Here is a 22,594-nt window from a genome sequence, read left to right as displayed (position 1 = left end):
TTTTTCTTCTTCTCTTTTCTCAACAACTGTAACTCTAAAGGCTCAGAAATACAGTAAATGAATTCAAACCTCTTGTTGCTGGAAAGCAGATCCCCTTCACGTACTTGCAAGGAGACAAATGACAGGCAGAGCTCTGGAGATCTCAGTCAAAACTTTTCTTTTACATCAAGCTGCTTCATAATTTTAATTTCACTCTTCTTGATTTATGTGTCAACACGTTTTTTTGTAGCCCTTGCTTTTCAACACTACAGTAGAGCTTAAAGAACTAGAATGCAGTGTTGTGGGCAAATAAGGAGTAGCTCAGAGCTGAATTTGAAGATATGCGTTTTTTTTCTCTTCTTGAGAAGAGCTAAATAGCAGTAACAAAGAAGCACCTTCTTTTCTGGGATGTAAGTGGTGTTGCTCCTCCTAACCTATACAGGGTATGGGACTTAATGGTGCAGTAAAGTCTGGGCTGGACAAATCCTTTCTCAATTCTATTTGAGGTGTTAGGTTGCTCAGGGAAGAGAGGCGATAAATTTTCTGATCTTATGACTGGCCACCTTTGACAGTCAAGTGAGGACATGAACAAGTGGCTTCAGTCAGTGAAGACATGAAGAGCTTGATGCTCTTTATATTCTGCAAATCATATATCTTGCTTTCAGTTTGGACCAGTTTTGTCCCTGTAGGTAAGAGCAGTAGCCAGGGCAGGGTGCTAAGATCCTGTTAATTTGGGAGCACATGCTGTTTATCAGTAGGGTCAGAAAGGGCAGAAGAATGAACTGGCAGGAGGGAGAACTGCCTTTTCCTCCCCACTGGTGTGCCCCTGAGTTTTCTTGTCAGCATTACCTGTATTCTGTTTTCAGACCTGATGCAAAGACACAGTCTTGCACCTGCAGAGCTTCATACCCCAGGCTTGTAAATGAGATCCAAGACAGGATGCTGCCTGCACTGACTGACTTGTGACAGGCACGCTCTCCTCTTGCTAGAAGCCAAACACCAATCCCAGGTTTATTTTTACATAGGTTATTATATAGCTGCTGAAGGATGACTTCTGATTAGCAGTGATGAGAAGATAATTGGGACCATCTGCCCCAGATGTGGTAAAAGGCCTCCCTGGCTGGCAGCACCTGATCCTCCTTACCACCCTGTCCAAAACAAACACACCTTTCATCACTACCTCAAGGCATCCACAAATCCCTTTGTACTTTGGATATGATGTTGTATCTTTCTAGGCTGTGGCCTCAAGGCTAATAATTCATAGTGGTGTAGGCTCCAAGTGATATCTGCAGTCTTTCAGAGTTGTCATTGCCTGGTAGGAACAGAAGCTAACATCTTGTATCTCCTATTACCCACAAGAACTGACTGAAATGTTCTGACCTTGTTAACATTACAGATGTGTCTCCTTGGAGATAATGATTCAAACTTTCTAAGCTCTGTAATTTTTTTTTCTTCTTTGTGGCTAATTGTTGCTTAATTCAACAAAGACAGAAAGGGATGTAATTTCAAAGATTTCCTGCTTTTAATCAAGAATACTGCTTTTCTGTATTTAAAAAAATTGCAAACACCACCCCCCCCCCAAAAAAAAAAAAAATAAAAAACCAACCCCTCTCCAAGTTTTGAAAAGTGAATATCACACCTTTTTAAATGCACTTTCCCTGTAAGGTCTTTGTCAGTGTCGTAAGCTGCTTTGTGTTTCCTGAACTTCATTTAAACAGAGGGTTGTTTTTGCTCACATGAATTGTGGAACAGTTTTGGTCATCCAGTGAGCTGTAGACCAGCTGTGAAGAAAATAAAACATTATTTAAGGTAAAAAGATTTGTTACCATGCCAATCTTATTTTCCTTCCATGTGAGTGGAAGGGTCACAGTTGCTTTAGAAATGTGTGACTGCAAGAGACCACCTGAGTTGTAGAGTTATTTCTTGTTCTTCCCAATCCTCCTGCACTGAAGACTATTGACTAATGAAAGTTCAGTAAAAGAAGTTTTGGGAAAAGCCTGCATGGAACAGATCATCAAAACAGGAAGTTTGCATTTCCAGCAGTCTCTCAAGTGTATGTTTAGTTTGGTGAAAGAATGAGCCTGGTTAGGTTTGGGTTTATTGTTCTTCTCCCTTCTTTCAGAGGAGTGGGAGATCTTTCCACCTGCTGGAAGGGGAGTTTCCCACCTACAAGAAGTAGAAATCTTGTTTCTCTCTGTTTCCTCCTTCCCACGGAGTTCCCTGTGTGTGGGGAAGTCCTTTTTTTGTGGCATCTCCTAAGAGAAGCTCTTCCTTTGAGCTACTTGTGGCATTTGCATGTGTGCATCTCCTCAGAGCCTTGTGGGAGTAGATTTATAATGTCTCTCTTATTTTACCTATTTCTGTTAATTATGTTTTCTTTGTAATTTTTGGTTTTTTGAGACCATATGCCAGCAGACCTAGGTAGCAATGTATGCTGTATCCCTGCTAAGATTCAACGAGGCTGGACTCCTTTCTTGTTGGTTTGACTGACTTCTCTCTATGCCTGTATCTCTGCATTTTCTGTGAGGATCTCCTTCTACAAGTATGAACTGGAACTGGGGCTGTGGTGTGAGAACAAAGACCACTTTAGTATTTTCCTTGTGACGTTCATAAAATGAAATACATAAAACGTCTCCATGAAAATGTCTGGATTGATGAAGGGAAGAGGGGGGGAAAAAAAGGCTTTTCCTCCAGCAGTGGCTTGATTAATGGATTTATTGTTTGTACAGATTTTGTCAGGAAGCCATATGGCTTGAGGAAAACAAAGAGGAAGTGGCTGATGTTGGGAATCTGATTTAATAGGGGTCCCTAAGGACAGAATGTGGCTCTTATCCTTACTCCTTCCCACTCAGTTTGCAGAGTGGTCTGAGAGGAGCTTTAGGGTTTCAGTAGAGCTGCAGATAATGTGGCTCTGTTGGAGTGGAAGTGTCCAGTCCCTGCTGCTGGATCAGCATCACAGCCACTCCACTCTCAGGTTCAGAATCCACTCTTCTTATCTGTATAGTGACCTGGGGTAATTAACAAACAGTGGTAATTGAAATCTTTACTATTTGTCTATTGGCAGTTGATGAGTTTGCAGTAGGTGAAGACAACTTTTAGCATCTCAAAGCTGAGTTTTCATAGTTTAAGGTGAGGTGATTATTTCTCTCTTCTCTATCTCTCCCTCCCTCAGCAAAATTCAAGCATCTGTCCCTCTGGATTAACTAATTCACCATCTGTATCTTAAAACCAGATTTATTTTCCTAATCTAACATGTGTAAGTGGGGGTTGGTAAGTAACTGGGGCTCAAGCACCGGTGATTTATCCTGATGTGTTGGGTTAGATGAATGTTCTGCATTTTCTATGACTGTTTGACTATGTGGTGAATAACCTGAGTAGAGAACTTAAAGGAATGTTATCTAATAGAACTGCAATCAAATGCATTAAGGAGATTTAATATGCATGTCTTCCTTCTGTTAAATTACAGCTTCTCAGCTGAGAGACATAAACTCACCAAAAATTATTCTGTTCATTTCAGAGCTAGAGTAAAAGGCTCATGTGAACTGTTAGTAAATGTTAGTGAGCCTGCAGAGTGGAAAGCACAAAACACCACAAAAACATACTGTGGCAAGCCAGAAATTTAGTTAATATCAGTTTGTGAATGAAAGCTGCATATTTAGTCAGTCATGGTGAAAATCATAATGTGCCTGAGACTTTTGGAGCTCCTGAATGTCCTGTTGTGGAGTTTGGGCAATAATGAGAGATGCAATTACTTCTATAGAGCTTTGATGCGTGGTGTGCATGGCTTAGTATTTTACAGACCTCCCTTCTTTCCAGATCTTTAAGAGGTTTTTGCTGTTTTCGGAATTCTTATGATGTTCTTATGCTGGAGCTGGTACTTATTACATCTTTCCATCAGACAGATATTAGGAGACAAACATTTTGTCTAGACAAAATTCAGTGTCTGACAAGGGTGGTAGAGGAGATGCTGAAATGCCAGTGGGAAGTTTTTCAGATTTAGAGCTGTTTTTCCATGCTGCACTCTATAAAGTTCCCATGTAGAGTTACACATAATAGATAAGTTCCTTTAAAATATAACTCAGAAAATCTTTGGTTGTGAAGGCTTAAAAATAACCACATCTCACATGTTCTCCTTGGCTGTGCCATAATATTAGGCAATGTCTGTCACAATGATGCTGTTAAACATTGTTGTAGTAAGCATCCCTTCCAAGCTGATTATTAGTCTTAATCAGCAGTTTGGGATTTGTTACCTTTTGCCCAGTTTGTTTGGCTGTTTGTGCATGCATTGCTTGTGATTCACTGCTGTGAGGGAGTCAGAGTGTGCAGCTCCAGAGCACTTGGAGGGTTATACACTGGAAGCGCTCCAGTCTGAGGATTATTTTCCTTAAAAAGAAAATTGGGAAAGAAGGTTATTTCACAATATTTACAATTTACCAGTGGTAGATGCTCGTGACTACCTAATACAGTTCTTAGGGGTTTTTTTTGGTTTTTTTTTTCTAATGTTCTGGAAAGCTGTTGAAATGTTGTCTGCCACACTTAGTTATTTATAGCAGGAACATGTCATACCAGGTATAAGAAGCAGCAAATAAAGAGCAGTGTTCCAAGTTTCTTTTGAACTAACTTTTCAAAAATAAAATACTGCTTGTATGTATCAGGCTGTTGTAGATCTATAGGTGCCAGGTGAACATGGCGTTTTCCCAAAACATTAAAGGAAGGAAGGGGAATAGAACTTCATCCTCAAGAAGTTTGTTTCACTAATGTATAACAATATTTCTTTTTTTCCTTCTAGGAACTACCCTCGTCAGCAGAGTGAACACTGATGCCTGGAGTAGCAGATTGTGCATAAGCAGACATCTCTGTCCTTATCTGCAGGTAAGGAGTTACACCAAAACCCTCCAAGAAAGAGTTTCCCTGCTCTCTTCTGAAAGTACTTGCACATAAAGCATTCCAAAAACTCAAACTTAGAGTCACAGAATGGCCTGGGTTGGAAGGGACCTTAAAGACCATCTCCTTCCACCTCCTTCTGTGAGCAGGGACACCTTCCACCAGACCAGGTTGCTCAGAGCCCCGTCCAACCTGTCCCTGAACACTTCCAGGGATGGGGCAGCTTCATAAGTTCATCACTCCCCCTTTTTTCCTGAGATGAGTAATCTGAGTAAGATCCCAGTTCCCCTGCTCTGTGCAATGTTTTCTCTAACCAGTTGTGTTCTGGGCAGACTTGCTGAGTTTCTCTCTCCTGTGGTGGTGTGATCTCCATGGAAATGCACCTTCCTGCTGTATAAGAGTGAGGCCCACAGCTAACCTGTCACTGGGGAGTGTGAAACGAGAGGAGGCTTTTGTCCTTGGCTCCTCTTCTTGTCTGATGATCTGGGCAGTAGATCTTCACTTGAGAAAGAACTTCTTTACTGAAAGGCTGGTTAAGCATTGGAATGGGCTGCCCAGGGAGGAGGAGTCACCATCCTTGGGGGTGTTCAAGAAACAACTGGTGTTTCTTCTTTGGTTTGGGTGACAAGGTGGTGTTTGGTCCCGTGATACGGGAGATCTTTTCCAACCTTAATGATTCTGTGATTCACTGTAAGGAGTTGTCCCCAGCTCGGCCGCTCAGACATTGCCAAAAATCAAAAAAAGTTGTCAGGAAAAGTAAACAGTAGTAGCAGGTGGTGTTTTTCCTGACAACATGATGAATCCTTGATTCAGGAAAAATATCAGAACTTAGACTAAAAAAACCAAAACATACTTTCAGATTATGCACTGGTTTATTTGTCATATTGGTTTGATTTTTTGAGTCCCCTGTTTTATGATGTAGATGAGGCTGATGAAGCAAGTGAGAAAAACTAAGAATGCAGCTTCTTCTCCGGCTTGTCACCATTTACAGGCCTTGTTTAAAGCTATTTTACCTTTTGTGCACACATCAGCTTCTCAATGATAGACTTTCATAGCAGTCACACCACCTTTTTAATCTCTGTGTGTGTATGCCATTTTACCACTCCTTCTATTGCAAATGCAGTATTTATAGCAGTATTTTGTTGATAACTGAACCAGCTGAGGGACCAATAGAACAAAATAAATTAAAATGCCTTATTCATTTGCTGCAATGAAAGCTTGTCCCATGGTGTGTGTATCAGAGGTACAGGTAAGGATAAAGGTACAACAGCTTTATCTTACTACAGGAAAATCTGAAGCAAAGCAGCATTGGATGGATTCTTTCATTATCCTTAATACAGGGTAGAACTAGTAGAAATATCAATGCACATATAGAAAATGCACTGTATGTAAGAAGAGGAACTTTGCTGGAGAGTGCTACAGATGTGTGGATGCATCTGTCCATATGTACAGCACCCACAATGCTGTGTTGGCTAGAGTCTGGTTTCAGACTTGTCTTAAGTTGCCTCATTTGAGAGGTGTTTTGGGTTATTCATTAAAGCACTTACAGCCCTCCATTCTAGGCACGTTGTGTTCTGTGTCTCTTTAATGCACATCAGTGGATTGTTTCTAAAGCAAACATTTCAAGAGCATTAATTGCTGCCTTCAGCCAACATCTTCGTGCTAAAGGGGTGTGATGGTTTTTGTGGGGGGTGGTACCTGCTGTGGGGACAGTCCTGCTGGCTGAACCAGCACACAGGATTTGGACAGACACTGGTCTCTTGTTTTTCTCAGGTGACACTTAGCCAGAGCACATACACATATATATGTTAACCTGGAGCTCCAGGAAGGTTGGAATGTAGTGGTGTTGAGCCAGGTTTTCTTCTGCCAAGTTGAAATATTTAAGAATTTGTTGTTGATTCTATTTTGAATAAATTCCTTTCAGTGAAGCGTGTTTGTGGCTGGCTGTCAGGTGACTGCAGTGTCACTCCTTTATTTGTCACTTTGAAACAAGTCATCTGAGTTACTGTCTCTGAATGATTTTATTGTATGAGAGCAGAAGGTATTTGCCTGCTGGAAATTTATCAGGATGGTGCCTGCCCATCCTCACATGGGGAGAGTGACTTATTTACCTTTGCTTGTTTTGAATAAACCAGTTTGGGTTTTTTGCCTTAAGCATCCCTAATGTAATTTGTTGTTATTACATGACTTTATTTTGCTGTCTGTTTTGGGGCACAAGACAGGGTCAGCTTGTAGTATGTGTTTTATTAAAACTTTTTTTTCCCCAGCTGAAATCATGGAGTAATAATAGGTTTTTGTACTTTTAAGAAAAAAAAAATCAATCCACTTTTATTCAGTTTAATCAATAAATAAAATAATGAAGAAAAGGAACAGAACTTACTCTGGCAGCACAATTGGACACCAAATCAGAGGAGTTAACTTTAGGAAATATTTTTCTTTCAATACTTAAAACCTTAAATATGAAAAGTGGACAAAAATAGATGTAACTTTTTCTTTGAAGTTCAGAGTAAGTCTAATGATGCCTTAAATTGAATTAACTCACACAAAGTCTTAAATACAGTTGACAAAAATGTTGGTTTAAGACGCACTTCAGAAGCTTTCACTCGCAGAATGCTACTTCATGTTTTTCTGCATAGTGATATTGCATTTTCTGGGATGTTTGATAAGCAACAAAACCAGCTTTGTTAGTTTTTTAGCACTGACAGTTTGTATCCTCCAGCTGTTTTGTGGCCTATGTTTGTCATGATTTAGATGTCTTTGACCTACCTGAGCTGGGCAGATACTTCTGCTGGCTGGGCTAAAACACCTCCAGTGTGCTCCCTTCCAGAACCATGGAAGCAGAGTGCAATTCCTTTTTCATCCGAGTGCCCCAGGTCATGAATCAGAAAGTGCTCTATTCGTTGAGCTCATGATTTTCTGCCCTTCGGCTCTGATTGGTATCTACTGACAGGCATTAATAGGTGGGAGAAGTTCCTGGGTGCTCTCTGAGAGAGCAATTCTCCCCCTGGCTCAGGGAGAATTTTGCTCTGACGTGCTGTTGAGTTCTGATTGAGGTGAGGAATACTCTCAAGGGAGAAGTGCTGCCTTTCAGGTTCTCATTGCTTCTCCTGCCTGTCTCAGCTTTGCTGGATGCACACCTTTCTCCTGCTGCCTGGGCACTGAGTCACTACAGGAAAGAAAGTTTCCTTTGACAGTGGCATTGCTGGGATCCTTGAGTTTTGCTGCATTCTTTGCATTACAAGAGATACTTTTCATCTCTCATCTCCCTTCCCCACTCCAGAGCCTCACACTGCACAAAGTGCCTCTTGTTTCCCTGCTGTCTGTGTTGCACTTGCTCAGACTGGTGGGGTGGCAGACTTGAAATTGAAGATACCGTGGCATGTGCATCCATTTCTTTCCTCTTCCTCACTTGGTCACATTTTTATTAAGTGTGGTTTCTTGATTTCTCATTCAAGGCTACTTTTCCTTTGCTTTACAGTCCTGTGTAAATCTGTCCTTACATAAAACTTGGATCTTATATCCACATCTGAATGGTTTCTTTGCATTTGAAACAGCAGTACTTCAAGTATTTGAAATGCATTTCAAGTTGAATACTTTGAAAGTGTTTCTGAAGAAATACAGTGGTCTGATAGTTGGGAAAAAAAATTTCTTCCAGTGGTTTTTCAGAGTTGGGATTCATCTTGTGCTTGCCAGCTGAGGGCAAACTGAAAATGGAATGTAAGTGGAGACAGGATGTCTGGAAAGGACAGAAGTATTGATAATAAATGGTGGGGGGGTGGTGTGTGGAAATGCCTCTTACATGAAGAGACAGTAGTCCCTAGGTTTTCTGCTTCAAAAATATTTGCTTCTTGAGACGTGGGTTGCTGCATCCTAGCCCTGGGTGTTGCAGGCAAACCATTTCCTCCCTTTTTTAAAATAAATTTATCAAGCTTTGGCAAGGTTTGCATCCTCTCACTTGCTGTAGAACAGTGGGAAAAACAGAATTATGCAATTCCTGTGGACTCCAAAGTTAAAATAACTTTGTTTGGGTTTTATTAATTTATCAATCACTAGGGAATTCTGCAATTCTAATCTTTGTAGTAGCAAAATGGGGAAGACCTCACCTCATGGGTGTTTAATGATTCACTGTCATTAAACATTTGAAAGGAAAAATGTGCTTATTACCCAACTCAAAAGTTTTTCCACTTTATTTACTGCAGTGTAAACATCAAACTGTAGTTTTTCCCAGTCTGCAACTGCAAAGATAGTACTGTTTTTTGCACTAATTACAATGCACATTAGTCATTTCTCTTTCTGGCAGGAAAGAAACTCAGCTTTTTGAAGGCATGTCATTCTGATACAATCTCTTCTCTTTGTTCCATGTAGGTTTGGCAGTTCTGCAGACTGCTTCCTACAAAGGATAGTTGCACAATGTTTAAAAATGAGAATTTCTGGGCTTTAAAGAAATAAAGGTTTATGTTTTGAATTGTAGTTGTTAAGGAAACATGCTTTTAGTATTTGATATCTTGGAGTGAGGAAGAAAAATAGTGGCTAGATGAAGTCAAATGCATCTCATTTGTCAAATTGCAAAAATCTTATAAATACCTTCAAGTTCATATTCAGGTCATTCATAACTAAATAGGAAGGGAAATGTGAATGCCTGGCTTACCTCACTTGGTAAGCCTTACTTTGTACTTTTATAAATAAGAATTTTATAAAGAATAATATAAGATTTCTTTAATATAACCTTTCCTAGGTCTGAGGAAACTCATGTAGTTGAATTTTAATTGAAATGTTAAGTTTTGGATGTTTTTATGATTTAAAGCTTTAAATTTTGCACAGTTTTAGGTGTTTATTTGCTTACCATCTTATGATTAGCAAAACTTTCTGTGGGCACTCCCCCTTGAGTTCTTTCCAGGATTTAGATTGCTTGCTAGGTAATTTTGCTTAATAAGCCATTCTGGCCTCCTGATGTTACCTGGTATTGTACACTTCCATAGCTGCATAATCAATAAAGATTAGAAATTCCAACAGCCACGTTTTATTTAAAAGAAAATTGGCCAGGTTCTTTTTGTTGAGCTCCCTCACACAGTTCTAAATCCTTAACCCTGTCTGTTATTCAGTGCTGCCAGTGGCTCTCCAGACTGCACAGCCTCTCCTGTTTCTGTGGAGAAACAGAATCCACAGATACTGCAGTGCTTTTAAGTAAGAAAAACCAGGGGAAACTAAAAATGTCCTAATCAGATCTCTTGGTTTTTCTTTGGTTTTTCTTCTGCTTCCAAAGAGAAATGCAATCTAGGCTTTGTCCTTCACAAGCAGCATGATGATAACCCAGAGAATTCATCACTGCAGTTCACGCAGCAGTGCTGAGATGCTCTTTTGGTTAACTTGGTCTCCATGTCAGGAAGGCTTCAGGAAGAATTTCTTCATTGAAAGGGCAGTCAGGCATTGGAAGGGGCTGCCCAGGGAGGTGGTGGAGTCACCATCTCTGGAGACATTTAAGAAAGGACTGGATGTGGCACCTAATTGACAAGGTGGTGTTCGGTCAGCGGTTGGACTCAATGATCTTGGAGATCTTCTACAATTTTAATAATTCTGTGTTCTTCAGTACCAGTGTCTGGCATCTCAGGCATCTTGTAAGCTCAGGAAAAATGGTGAAGATCCCCTGTGATAGGAGGAATGATGATACAATTCCTTCTGGAGGGACGAGTGTACTTCCAGAAGGTCTTGATTACGTTGCCCTCATCTGGGTGCTTTGCAGGAACTTTTTAAAGCAGAACTGTGCTTGTCTTGGCCTCTCTGAAAGGCAGCAGAACCCCCAGAGAGAAGGTGCACCCTGCCCAGGGTGTGGAGGTGAATAGAGTAAGCTCAATCAACCCAAAAAGCAGTAGGGTCTCACCTGCTGCTCCATTGTGTTTTGGTGGGTGCTCTGCAGAGAAGTGGGTTAAAGGACAGCGTGAAGGAGGATAAAGAGACTTACCCAGTAACTTGGTGGAGTTGCACTTCCATGTGTGCTTCTGAGATGACTCTGATGAGTGAGCCATAAAGAGTCCCTGGGTAAACTGAGCAAGAAGTGAATAAGAAGGGCAGAGATCAGTATGGAAGGACTTCCTGAGGGAAAATAAGGTGATCAAGTGAAGAAAAGGGAGGCTGCTTTGCTCTGCCTGCATCTGGCAAGTCTGCTGACTCCAGAAATCTGTCCTGACATGCTCGTGCTGGGCAAATGGACACAATGGAGTTGCTGAGGGTGCAGGGAGGAGGAGGATGTAGCCATTAGGAGCTGACATGAAAGCCTGTGACTGCATGGACAGCAGTGAAACACTTCATCTCAGAAAGTGCAAAATGTAGATGCTGTCTCAAAATACGGAGGGAAATCAATACATAGAAAGTTGTGCTGGCTTAAAAATTGTTGCCACGGAGAAAGAAGGCAGGAGCAGGAAAAAGAACCTTTTTCCCCCTTGCCGTATTGAATTTGACCTAACTTCCATTTTCCATTGGCATTGCTGGCTGACTTCTGTTAATTGCTGTCAGTTTTTTGGCAGAGAATCATGTTTTTCCTGAAGAGCTCTTTGCTGGGTCTTTCTATGAATGTGATAAGTGATGATTATTGGACTTCCAAGGGGAAGTGTATTTATTATGATGTTCATATCTGCACTTCTTATTCCTCCCAGTGAGTTTTAGAGTTTAGGTGAGTTTCAGTAACATTTCTAGAGAATTAGTGGTTCAGAAAGTACAAACTTTGTAACAGTTTCCCTAAAATTATCAGCTGAATAGCGAACTTAAGCATCCTCATCTCCTGAAGTGGAATTTGGTTCTGTGTTCATTCTGTGCAGTGTAGCCAAAGTGGTGTAGGCTTCTCTTGGAGCTGCCTGTGGCAATGCCACAGAACTATGGGAATTCAGACTGAAAACTTGGGGATTTTAATCTAAAAGAGGGGGAAATTAGGTGAGATATAGAAGAAATTGTTCCTGGTGAGGCCCTGGCACAGCGTGCCCAGAGAAGCTGTGGCTGCCCCATCCCTGGAAGTGTCCAAGGCCAGGCTGGACAGGGCTGGGAGCAGCCTGGAATAGTGGAAGATGTCCCTACTCATGGCAGGGGGATGGGAATGAGATGAACTTTTCCCACCTTAACATGTTCCATAATTCCATGAATTAAGTAATACACTTGGAGTATTTCAGCCCATAAGCTATTGCTGTGTGTTATGATTACCTCAGATTTTGCTCTAATAAAATTAGCCAAGCTCACAATTGTCAAGAGAGGGGAAATACTTAAGTGATCCAGCTGAGTCCTATAAATAGAGAATAGAAGAAGCAAAGAAGTTCTTTTGTGCCTGGGGAAATATGGAAGTAAGCACAGCCAAGTGTAAATTTTAGAAAGTGATGGGTTCCCCCCACTCATTTATCTTGCTTAACTGTTTAAAGACTCCTCATCATAATAAGTTCTGTTCTGTCTTGCAGACTTTTCTAGGTTGCCAGGAGAGCAACTTGAAATTTCTTAGGTAATGTTTAATGAATGATGTAGCTGCTCACTGAATAAAGCTTTGAGATTATAATTTCTTGGAACAGTTATGTTGCTTAAGTTGAAAGTGCCTCACCTTGTTTCTGTTTCAGAAATTGCATTTCATTACAGTGAGATTTCAGTAATCATGTCATACCATGGCTTTAAACCATGTGCTTAACTGACTTTTAAGATTTCTATTAATTCAAATTTAAGTAGATTTCAGTTGCAGGATGTATTTTATTTCCTGCATCCTTCAGTGCAAATTTGGAAGGGGAGGCATGGGCTCCTTTGTATGCAAGGTTCACCACAATATAGAGGAATAAGGTGTTGTGTTTTGTTCCATATCTGGAAATGTGGGAAGTGTAACAAGTTTCTTATATTTTTTTTTCTGGAATTTGCCCTCAGCTCACATTTGAGGTGCAGAAAACACCTCTGTGACAGCTGAGACTCACTGTGGCTGTAGTCAAATGACAAAGCAAATGCTGGGCTTGAGTGAAGTGTAAAGAACAGATTCAGCCCTACAAAACCAAGAGTTAATGCAGGCCTTGCCAAAAGGGAGCAGATGAGCTCATTGCCTCATTAGTGTAAATATTGGCAATTACACATGAATGTCTTCAGTCCCTCAGCTGGGTGTGAGTGTTTGTGGACAAGCCGTGAAGGGAGAGGGGAAAAGTTGAACGGGTGGAGCTGTGTCTTCCTTGGAACCAGTTTGGAGAATGCCCTATTTTCTCTCCTTCGAAGCCAGGGCATCTTGTGGTCTAAGGCAACTTTGAAGGAAGGTGTGTGTATATTGTAGCTTTTGTATAAATATTTCCCCTGCAATGAACCAGCTTGCTTATTTCTCTGCTCTTTGTTTTCTTTCACTCCCACACGCTATTTAGACCATATTAGAGAGGTACAGATGTGACTTCCACCTAATGCTGCTGTTTATTAATAAAGTGGTGTGTAATAAAGCTGTTTTCTCAAATGCACTATATATTTGCTACTAACGAGGAACAAATACTTACACAGCCTTGGAAGACATTACAGTGCAGTAAATGTCTGCCTGTTAACTGAGATGATGAATCAGGAGATGTTTATTTAATGCACATGTCCTTTTTTGAGCTGTTTGTCACGGCATTTATATGCAGTGCAGGCTCCTTGGCTAACATATCTGGAAAAGGATATTCCTCTTCCACAGAATAAATCTGTCCCAGCTGCTGTCTGAACCTCTGCTGTGCTGCCACCAGCTATCCTGCTGGAGCCAGTCCACATGAGGGACACCAAGGGGATCAGAGGGATGGAGCAGCTCTGCTGGGAGGAAAGGCTGAAGGAATTGGAATTGTGCAGCCTGCACAAGAGAAGGCTTTGGGGTGACCTCATTGTGCCCCTCCAGTACCCGAAGGGAGCCTACAGAAAGGTGAAGATCCTCTTTACAAGGGTCTGGAATGACAGGACAAGGGGGAATGGCTTCCCACTGACAGAGAGTGGGTTTAGATTGGATATTAGGAAGAAATTCTTCCCTGTGAGCCATCATTGACCAGAGAAGCTGTGGCTGCCCCATCCCTGGCAGTGTCCAAGGCCAGGCTGGACGGGGCTCAGAGCACCTGGGATAGTGGAAGGTGTCCCTGCCCATGGCAGAGGCTGGAACTGGATGGGTTTTAAGGTCCCTTTGAACCCTTTGGACAAGTGACCATTGTGCACTTCTATGATCCAGGCCTTCCTACAACAGTGGTTGCCAATGAGGCTTTCTAGATTAATCCACTCAATCCTGCCTCTCTAGGATTGTGATGTTTCATACTGGCCACTTTGTTGGTTAGTAGCTAAACCAGAGAATGAGGTAAAGGAGTGCTGTCTGTAAAATGAAGGTGATATTTCAGTCCTAACCCTGAAACAGACTCAGGGTTGGGATTTAGTGAGTAAGCCTGCTTGAATTGAATTCATGCTTGTACCACAGTAAATCCTGTCTCAAGAGCTGAAAGAAGTGCTGCATCAGATATTGTTTTGATTTGCTGGTACATATCCTAAATATAGTGTTCTTAAGTTTTAAATGTTTAAATTTCTGCTTTAGAAACTCTCTGACTGGAATCTAATAGAAGCAAGGATCCTTGAAACTCTGAATTGAGTGCTGTCACCATTTCCAAAACACCCTTGGATTTTTATGCCACAGTCCATGTGGACTTCAGATGCTTTTTATATCTAATCTTAGGGAAAGGAGAGTATTAATTTCAGAGTTGTTGTTCCTGTTGATGAATTCAAGTGCAAGAGTGTGAAACTTACTGTTAAAAATGCAAGGTTATGCTCTCAGCAGTAACCAAATACAAAGGAACTTTAGTAAGCCATCTGTTTCCCTGGCTTACCTGCTGGCTTGCTTCCTTTCCAATATTTTGTAGGGATTTGAAAATATTTTGCAGCACAGTTGGCTCAAGCCTGGTAGCTCCAAAGATACAAAGTGTTATAGACTGTGATGGGAGCACTAACACTCCAGCCATCAATCAGTGTTTGTGACAGCTGGTTGGAACTCACTGTTTTATGAAGGCCATGAGAATTTTAGACACAGTTAATAATGGTGAAGGTTTGTAGCTATGTCATCACTTGTATCCCAGGTTGGATGAATGCTTTGTGCTATGCTGCAGTTAAATCTTTACTAAGTTGTGTCTCTGGTTTCTTCAGATTGTCACATGTGATTTAGATTAAAAACTGCTCAGGAACATGTCCTAAAGGCTTTACACACTTGCTAAAGTCAGAAATCAGTCTTAGAATTGAAATGCTGAAGCCAAAAATAAAATTTTCAAGATGGAAGAATTATTTCAGGTAAAAACTGAATACCTCTCATTAACAAAGTGTATCTTTGTAAGAGCTGACAAGAACTGTGGATGAATGCTTTACCTCCTCCTCTCACTCTCCACCCCCAAAAGAAAATAAGTTAATTCCTTCTAGCTAATTCTCACCATTACAAAGAGAAGAGACAATTTGTTTTTTCTGTGCTGTAAAGATTGCAGCTCAAGGAGAGATTGTAGCTCAGGGAGAGGTCAGAAATGTTCTGTAATTAGGCAAAATACCAGTTGTAGCATTCCGTGCTTCAGAACAATGTTTCTTTCCCTCGTTTTTTCCCACCAAATTGTTAGCTGTATTGCAGCAGGAGAAATTGCAGTGCAAGCAGCAGTTCATGTTCTAGGCAGTGGAGGGTTCCTGGATGGAAGTCAACTGGTAATTTGTCTGGGAAACTGCAACTTGGGGAATTTTGGGTTATCCAGAGGCACCATTTCATGCAGCCTTTGTTGCCAGAAACACACAACCAAACTGCCTGCACGTCAGTGCTTGTACAAACTCCTGTGTTGGTGCTGTGCTGTCCTCCCACAGGTGAGGGTGTGTGTGTGTGTGGTGTGTGTTTAGATATCACTTGTGGCATCAGGATTTCGGCCTGTTTGACACAGATGTCAGAACATCTTTTGGCCAGTCTCATGGAGGAAAATTCCTTCGTCCTAAACTCTCTCTCAAGCTTGTTCTCAACACTGTCATCTTCATGGTTGTGGGACCTCTGGTTTATTTGTTTCAAGCAGTGCTTTTTATCTCAGAGCATTCTTCTGGAATAGCAAAAGAATAAGCTCCATGAGGGTTAGTCCCACAAATAAAGCTCTATGTAAACACTCTTCTTTCAAAGAAAGTCATGGGCTGATTTCAAACCCACAACCTGTTCCTTTCAGTAGAAGTTTTGCCTGCAGAAGACTTTTACTGCATATTTTTTACTTGCACCTGACATGAAATATTTTTGCCCATTTATTGATGGGAAGCTGCATATTTTGTAGGATATTTCTTCTTCATCAGTCTAAAGGAGGAGGCTTTTGGTAAATACTAGGGAGCTTATTTCCAGTAGCCAATTCTGTATTTGCAGTTAACTTCATCTGCAAAAATGTTCCTTGGCTCCATACCTGGATTCTTCTGGTTGGGAAGACCTCCCAAATGCATCCCTGTTCATGCTCTTCTGGATGGCTTATAAACTTTCTGGGTAGCTGGACTGGCTTCTTTGTGCTCGTTTGTTTGGTATTTTCCAATCAAGCCTTACTAGCACTGAGTAATTATTCTTATTAATGGCTTACAGCATGGGTGGAACAAGCTGCCTATTTGTCCAGTGCCCTACCTGGTGTCATAGTAGGGAAAAACAAGGAGCACAACTTGGCCATAGTGCACAGGGAATGAAAAATAAAGGGTAAATGCCAAACTCCAAATCATGTTTGATTATTGCTAATTACAAATGAAAGCACCCTGACTTTCAAGTGTACTAAACAACATGCTGGTGCCTTGCTGGGGCTACAGAAAGTCACTGAACTGGTTGGACAAAATTCTGCTGCAGCAGGATTTTAGCCCTGATTTGAGGTGCATGGTGCTTTCAGGCAGTGTGAACCTTGTAAAAAGTAGAAATGAGGTGAAATCAGCATCTTGATTTTAGCTCTCAGGTTTCCTTGTGACTTAACACTTATGGCAAGGTGAATGTCTTGCAAACATCTACTTGGAATATTGTTTCTTCTTGAATGCTAAAAAGTCCTTTGCACTTAGTCTGATCTGCTTGTCTTTTGTGAAGCTTCAGCCTTCTCTATATTTCTCTATAAATAAGTTGTGGAGAGGTAGCTAAATAGTAGCATATATATGCTATATATATATTTGTGTGTGTGTATATGTATCTATATGCTTGATTTTCTTCATGTGTAAAAACTGAACAAATACCTGAAAGAGTAAGATACCATCAGCCAATTAGGATAAAAGGGGAATTTAGGGAAAATGCTTAATGCATGGTAAACAAGGTAATTGAGGAAGCTTCAGGCAAGGTAATGGAGAAGTGGGGGAAGGAAGTAGCTGTGGAATGCCAGATTTCCAGTGCTTGGTTCCAAGCACAACTGTGTGTGGCTGTGGAGCTGATGGCTGACAAACTGGGGAAAAGCTGTGATCACAGGCGTGCTTTGGCTTGCACGCCTCTCGGTAAATTAGTTTTGCATTCCTGTTCCCAGTCATTGCTGAAATTAATATGCATAAGGTGAACTGGTTTTGAACTCATGGGATTGAGAAACCTGAAGTGAGATTTTTTTTTTTCCCCCCTAGCCCTTTTTCCCCCACTGGTTTTAGAAAGAAATTTGCACAGTGTTAGAGGTAAGGCTTATTTTGCCTCCTCTAAGATAAAAGCACAATGTGCATTACGGGCACAGATTTCAGGTTGAAAAATATATTTGGAGCTGTCAGATGACCATCAGTGGGGAGGCAAATTAGCTTTTACTGGTATGAAAGTTAACTAACAGCAGATAAAGAACAGATTACCTGTGAAGGAAAACCAAAGACTAATGAAACAGTGCTACGGAATTATATTTTAAAGCAGAGATAAGCATGTGGCCAGAAAATTTTCTGGTTTTCAGACCTCTCTGTGAACTTCTACTGCACAATCCTAGAAACCAAACCAGTCCTAGACCTGGTTTTTTAAAACTTTGTACAGATGAGCTTTGCTTAGAAACTCTAACGAGACACAGTGATTTCAGCCCGGAGATGTTACATTTCTGATGTGAGTGTATGTTCCTAGTGGCAGGTCCCCAGAGGGGAATCTGTGAGCTCTTGTGAGAGCTGTGAGAATCCATGGAGGAAAAGACCTCTGAGATCATTGAGTACCACGTGTGATTGATCCCCACCTTGTCAACTAAACCAGAGCACTGAGTGCCATATCCATTCCATGAACACCTCCAGGGATGGGGACTCCACCTGGGCAGCCCTTTTATTAACACACTCCTTTAATTCAGCCCTGCCTGTTGGTCTGAGGGATGCACGTACCACAAATTCTTAATCGTATTTGGTCTATTAAAACTATTTGTCCTGTAGGAAATGAATGGGAATGTTTCCCCTGAGCTTGAACTGATTCAAAGGCACTTTGTTCAGATCATTTGCAGCTTTGGTGAATGCTTTCTTCAAACTTGGAAGTGTCAGCAAATATTTCCTTACTCTATGATGCTTCTCTTTAGTCTTTGCTTTTTTCAAAGATGGACTGTAGGCAAACAAATGACCAAACCTGATCTGCACTGAGCACAAGACTGTACATTGCGTGCTGACTGGGGGAAAAATGCATTTTCTGGCTTGCTAAATTGAGATAATACTTTGGATGTTGACAGACAGAAAAACAATTAGAGCTGTCGGATGCTTTGCTGACGTGTGCGTTGTCACATGGAGAGATGGCTTGGTTGGTGCCAGGAAATCTGAACTGTTCAACCCTCAGCAAGTTATTAAGTTAATTAATAAAGTTCCTTACAGCTGGGCTTGGAATGTAAGGTCTGTTTATTTGTGAAGACAACTGGTCCAAGAATAAATAGCAGAGGTCACTGATGAGGCCTGTGAGGTGTTTTCTCAGTCACTGCTATGTTACAGGCTGGTAAAAGATTTTCTTCTGCTTAGTTTATTGTGCATTAAGATGGTGTTAACCCAAGTGAAGTGTTTCTGTGTTTGTACATGGTTAATGCTTGTGTAGATAGAAATTTTCTTTGAATCACCTAGCTTTATGTGGGAGAATGTTTATCAAAACATCTTTGGGTCTTCAGGTTCTTGTTCATGTCTCAAAAGACTATTTCTATATACATCAATATTCTTAAAGGTGATCACTTTTCTATTGAATGTGCAACTCTATTTGAGATCTGGTTTTACTTACAAGCTTTACATATACTTCTGAACAGGTAGGTTTGGGCAGTATTTTGGGGGTGTTTGCTGCCCTGACTTTACTGCTTAGTGCTTTTCTGCTAAAGCTCATCCTGTTGGTGTGGTGGGGCTCTAACAGGCTCTGAGGTTGTTGCTACCCCCAGCCTGTCAGGTGAGGATCTGCCAGGTGTCCTCTGCATCATGTGTCAGTATTTGTCATCTGCTGGGTGAACTGTTTGGTTGTAGATGGGAAGTAATTTTTCCCCTCTAGCTTGGGGGCTGCAGTGGTGCATCTTTTAGATGCAGGAAGAGATGTTCACATCCCCAGGAGAAAGCAGCTCTGGTTACACTGTAAATGTGAACACACTAGGTATTTGTGCAGTGTTCTCTGCACCATTTCTGCCTCCATGTGGTGCAGTTCTGTTCAATCCATCAGCATCATCTGATTTCATGTTTCTTGTGTAACCCCACCCTGCCTGTCTTCACTAATCTCCCCTAATTTTCAGATTACTTATAATCCATCTCTCTGTTACCCATTTTCCTGGTACTTAATTCTTAAAAAATTTTTTTAGTTTTATCACTTTATCCATATGGGATTACCTGAGTACATGAGCTTTTTATTGTATTATCACTATTTACTTTCCCTCTATCGGCCTAAGCAGCCCAGCTGTCTCATTAGGTTTTCTTTATTTGAGTTTGGTTTTTTGTTGTGGGTTGGCTTGTAGGTAGTTTTTGGGTGTTTGCTTTCTTGTTAGTTTCTGGGTTTTTTTAAGCTTTAATCATCATTATTGGTGGCCTGGTTTTTTGGGGGGTTTTTTGGGTTTTTTTGGTTGTTTTTTTGTTTTTTGTTTTTTTTTGTTTTTTTTTTTTGAGGGAGCGTTCTATCATTTGAAGACAACAAACTTTAGTGAGTTTAGTACAAAATTTTTTGCATGGTATCATTGCAGAGCCTATGGAAAAACCTAGGAAAAGATATTAGACAACATCTGGTTCCTCACAGAACCAGCACAGTGCTGGCAGGAGTCAAACCACCCCTAGAACACTTTCCCTGATGCATCTTTTTGTTTTAGAAGGAGAGAGAAGCAATCTGTCTGCTCGCTTTGCTCTCTGGGTTCTGGTACAAAATGCATGGGTTTTTTGGGAATAGGAACCTTCAGCTGCTTCTGCAAGGAAACAAAAGTTGGACTCTCATAGATGGCTGTAATTAAAAATATTTCCCTCTTGTTTTTCTGCAGCTCCACCTGCCAGAAATTATTGAACTAATACTGAAAGCTACTTACTAGTCCCTGGAAACATTTAGACAGCATATAAAGGAGTAGGGGCACCTGTTACTGGAAACTGTTATGAGTTTATTCTGGAGTTGTTTATTTAGTGCTTTTTCTCTGGGTGCTCTTTTTGTAACAACTCATAAAATTTCAGGAAATAAACTGTAATGAAGCTTTGGGTAAGTCTGCAGAAGAGGTAGACATTGTTGTAGCATGGGATCCTAGAATGCAACCATAGAATTATTGAGGTTGGACAAGAACACCAAGTCCAACCTGTGCCTGATACCCACCTTGTCACCCAGCCCAGAGCACTGAGTGCCACATCCAGTCCTTTCTTGGACACCTCCAGCAGTAGGGACTACAAACCTCCCTGGGCAGCCCCTTCCAGTACTTGACAAACCTTTCATTATTAAATTTCTCCGGATATTCAATCTGAGCCTCCTCTGGCACAACTTGAGGCAGTTCCCTGGGAGCAGAGCCCAACCAGCCCCTGGCTCTCCCCTCCTGTCAGGGAGGTGTGGAGAGCCAGAAGGTTCCCCCTGAGCCTCCTTTTCTCCAGGCTGAGCCCCTTTCCCAGCTCCCTCAGCTGCTCCTCATCAGACTCGTGCTCCAGCCCTTTCCCCAGCTCTGTTCCCTTCCCTGGACATGCTCCAGCCCCTGCATGTCCTTCCTGAAGTGAGAAGCCCAGAACTGGGCACAGATTTGAGGTGTGGCCTCCCCAGTGCCCACAGCAGGGGGACAGTCACTGCCCTGGCTCTGCTGGCCACACCATTGCTGGCCCAGCCCAGGTGCCAGTGACCCTCTTTCCCACCTGGGCACAGCTGGCTCGTATTCAGCTGCTGTTGACCAGCACGCGCTGTCCTTTTCTGCTGGGTACTTTCCAGCCACTCTGCCCCCAGAATGCTTCAATGTGTGGTTCCTGTTGTTGTTTTCAAAGCAAGGAGGTCGTGTTGGCTCTCCTACCTGATAGATGTCAAGGTGAAGTTGTTAACTTCTTTGTTATTTGCAATTCTTTGTTCTAAGACCAGGATTTTTCTCTGTTCCAGCTGCTGCAGGAAGTCCGCTGCATGTCTCTGGTGCAGCTGCAAGAATGACTTGACTGATTTGCATTCATGGCTCTTGGATGATCTGGTGAACCATGGAGCTCAAAGTATGGGTGGACGGAGTGCAGAGAATTGTGTGTGGGGTCACCGAAGTCACAACATGCCAGGAAGTTGTAATAGCCCTTGCTCAGGCTATTGGTGAGTATTGCCAGATGGGAAGTGGGGTGAAGCTTTTTGTGTGAAGCTAAGCCCAGGGGAGGTGGGGGAGCACTGGGTACCAGCAGAGCAGAAAATGCAGCGCGCAGTGGGATAATCTTGCAGTGTAAACTTGTAGCCTTGGATTTTTCACGTGCCAGAGAGAGACTGAAAAGACAGAAAAGAAACATTTTGAAATCTATAACCTTCCCTTCAGTAAAAAATTTATTCTCTCTATAATAATAATTATGCTGCTATTTGTTGTTGTAAATAAAGCCTGGACTAAGGAAGGTGCTAAACTGTCAATATTCTGAGTACCAAAGAAAATAGAATTGGTTGTTCAAAAATAGAATTGGCAGTTCAATATAATTGGTTGGCTAATGAAGTTTGTTGAAATTATACCCACTGTAAGTCTCTTTAGCTATACTGGGAATAGTATAGATCAATGAAATAGATCCTTCAGGGTCTCCTCTGACTCCTGCATGCCACATAACTCACTGCTCATGAAAGGGTAACTTGGAAGTCTTTATACTGTTATCCCTTTGCTGAACAGTTTAGAAGAGAAAAATAAAATCTTTCAGGCTCCACCACAGGAAAGTCTTATTAGATATTTCTCAGTGATTAAGGGCATCCTGAATAAGCCTCAGCTTTATCCCATCAGTATTTCCTATGCTGATACCTATTCTTCACTAAAATGTTATAATTTGCTTTACATACTATTTAAATTTAGTATATTATAGTATTATTAATAATACTATACACTATATACTAGATAATAATACTATTAATTAATAGTATTATTACACAATACTATTCAATTTAAAACCTATGTTTTACCTAAAATGAATAGTTTAAAGGTGAGCTTCTGCATTTTTCAGTATGCCAGCAATTTTGCAAGGTTGTATTAGCAGTCTGACTCAATTTGAAAATAATCATTTTCTAATAGAAAGTTAGATCTGTGAACGTCAGCAAGGTATTCTCCCTGTAAGCACAAAGTCAATTTCTCTGAAATTGATGTTTATTTATTTAAATGTTAAACTTCTAAACGTAATTTCCATCTACTTATATCTGATGGAGTGGAAGACTGGCATTTTTATACTTCAAGAA

General features: G+C 41.2%; 1 protein-coding gene across 2 annotated transcripts in view; it reads left to right on the top strand.

The window, feature by feature from the left end:
• Positions 1-22,594, top strand: part of RASSF8 (Ras association domain family member 8) — a 74,348-nt gene that overhangs the window by 31,678 nt on the left and 20,076 nt on the right. For both annotated transcript variants that reach the window (XM_036405026.2, XM_036405024.2), the window contains 2 exons: positions 4,769-4,851; positions 21,296-21,490. In XM_036405026.2, the coding sequence (XP_036260919.1) occupies positions 21,388-21,490 (103 nt within the window). In that variant the 5' untranslated portion in view covers positions 4,769-4,851; positions 21,296-21,387. The remainder of the gene's footprint in view (positions 1-4,768; positions 4,852-21,295; positions 21,491-22,594) is intronic.

Source organism: Molothrus ater, chromosome 5 (genome assembly GCF_012460135.2).
Source record: "Molothrus ater isolate BHLD 08-10-18 breed brown headed cowbird chromosome 5, BPBGC_Mater_1.1, whole genome shotgun sequence".
Taxonomy (NCBI): domain Eukaryota; kingdom Metazoa; phylum Chordata; class Aves; order Passeriformes; family Icteridae; genus Molothrus; species Molothrus ater.
This window is presented reverse-complemented; position numbering and strand designations above follow the sequence as displayed.